The 2,385-nt window shown below is 41.3% G+C and overlaps 1 protein-coding gene across 1 annotated transcript in view; it reads right to left on the bottom strand.

Annotated features, from left to right (window-relative positions):
* Positions 1-2,385, bottom strand: part of LOC124395696 (MOB kinase activator 2) — a 10,366-nt gene extending 7,981 nt beyond the window's left edge. The window contains exon 1 of the mRNA XM_046864434.1: positions 1,862-2,385. Coding sequence (XP_046720390.1) covers positions 1,862-1,953 — 92 coding nt within the window. The 5' untranslated portion in view covers positions 1,954-2,385. The remainder of the gene's footprint in view (positions 1-1,861) is intronic.

Raw genomic sequence — 2,385 nt, 5'->3', positions numbered from 1 at the left:
GTGATCTACATGCCGTGGAAGTTGGTCCCTGGATCGAGGCCAAACACGAGGAAGCAATTGTGGTGGTGACGGAGGTGGAGAGCAGCAGCAGCAGCTCCACACGTCACACATGTTTCTGTTAGAACCATTTCGACATGGAACAGCAATATCAGATTCACAATGAGGAGGTTTCTGGCAGAGCAGAAGGGTGTAGCAGTATTTTAGAGGAAATGCCTGGATCTGATGAGGAACATTGTGATTTGGAAATTCATTATACTGCAGAATCAAATCAGCCAGCAGAACCTGCTGTAGGGTGCTGTTTAAAACCCTTTAAATGCTCTCAGTCGTCTTAGCAACTTCTCTCTCAGGTTCTGTTCTAGTGGACTTAGAACAATGACAGGAACCATGGCTGATTTCTATGAATGCAAATAGTCAATGCTAATTACTGACCTAAACTCTTTAAAATGGTGTCTTTTGATAAATCATGGGTTCCTGGGTTCCTTGGGAGCTTTGAGGCACTTCATTATAGTCTTCCACATGGAAGCTTAAAGCATTCCACTCTCTTAGAAACAATCGCTGAAGCTTTGAGGGTCCTGAATTTCTGAAGAGTGAATGTCGCACCTTACACCACAGAGCTCGGAAAGCCAACCATAGAGTAATAGGGTTCCTCTCATTTACAGATACAACTAACAAGTAGAACTTAGAACTTTAAAGTTTTTTTAAAAAGAGAGAATGATTTGGATCTCTGCTTCGAAACTTTGAGGGGACACGCAGTTGGTTTTCTGTGACAGTGTAAAACCTTTACCACAGTTTTACAGAAACATTCAGGGGTACCATTTTGTTCATATGTTCTAGAACCCTTTGTGAAACAGAAACCAACTGTTTCACCAGTTGGAGAACAAAGATTAAAAAAACTTCCACAATTTTTTATGATGAAAAACCTTCTACAGTGCAGTTCCATAGAACCATAAATGCATGACATAGTTTCTTGAGTTAGAACCCCTTTTTAAAGGAAAACTAGCTGCTATAGGGTTCTGCATAGAATAACAGAAAGAGTACATTTAGAACATTGAAGACCTTTAAAACACTCAGATCCACATAGAACTTTACCATGGTTCTTCATGACAGAGAAGTGAACAACCATACGGCCCAATGCCAACGGCACTGGAAACTCCTTCCATAAATGTTGAATAAACATCCCTTTAAAAAAGCTGTTGCTATGGAAACGGTAATGTATCATAGCGAGGACATTGCTATAAACCTGCAACACTGTCAGAACTGCTGTTACAGAGAATTCATCAGCACCTTCCGACCAATCAGGGAGCAGGATTTGTGGGTTAAATACGACTTGTTTATTCGCTTGTTCTGTAACACTTCCTGTCCCGCATTCAGCATGTAAATAACACGGAGAAGTATTTATTCATAAACAGGTGCTGCATACCAAACACACACACACACACACACACACACACACACACACACACACACACACACACACACATTTGGCTTACTGTCGTTATGAGGACTTTCACTGGACCCAATCATTAATGCACCAAAATGATGTTGCAGTAAATCTAACATTAAATGTTCTTGGGAAAAAAGTAATTAATAAATCAATGATAATAATTATTAAATAAATACTTTAAAAACATTAATTAAATTAAATTAAATATAAAAAACAGGTTTCAAACCTGTCAGATATTGCAGGTGATCTCACCAACACACACACACACACACACACACACACACACACACACACACACACGCACACACTAAGAGTTTGAAAAGAAAATCAAGCACCACAAAAAAGCAGTTTCTTCTAAAAGTGTGTGTGTGTGTGTGTGTGTGTGTGTGTGTGTGTGTGTGTGAGGGTTATACTCACAGTTTCAGAGTGTTGATGTCTCGGTGGTTCTCCGTAGTCAGAGTGTGTGAGGCCTCGTCCCCAGAGCCAATAAAACTCTGACATCCCCCCATAGCCAGTGAGGAGCCTCTCCATGAGACGACTTCTCTTCTTCTCTTCCACTCTCTGTCCTTCTCTCTTTAACACACACTCACAATGATCATCTCGGATGTCCTCACAGTCACAAATTCATGCTTTCTCTCTCACACACACACACACACACACACACACACACACACTCCTTCACCCACTCCGTTTTAGTCCACATCAAGTCCACGTCAGGTGTGAAAAATTTCTCCTGCCTTTCTGAGTACTTTTTGCTCTCCTTCTCTCTCTCTCTCTCTCGTTCTCTCAAACACACTCACACTCAAACACACACACACACACACACACACACACACACACACACAGAAAGTAGACAGACAGGTTCCACAAGTGCTGAGAAAATATTTACACAAACATGCGCGCACACACACACACACACACACACACACACACACACACAC

The sequence above is a fragment of the Silurus meridionalis genome, chromosome 13, assembly GCF_014805685.1.
Source record: "Silurus meridionalis isolate SWU-2019-XX chromosome 13, ASM1480568v1, whole genome shotgun sequence".
Lineage (NCBI taxonomy): Eukaryota > Metazoa > Chordata > Actinopteri > Siluriformes > Siluridae > Silurus > Silurus meridionalis.
Note: the sequence above shows the minus strand (reverse complement) of the source record. Positions and strands in the feature narration are given on the sequence as shown.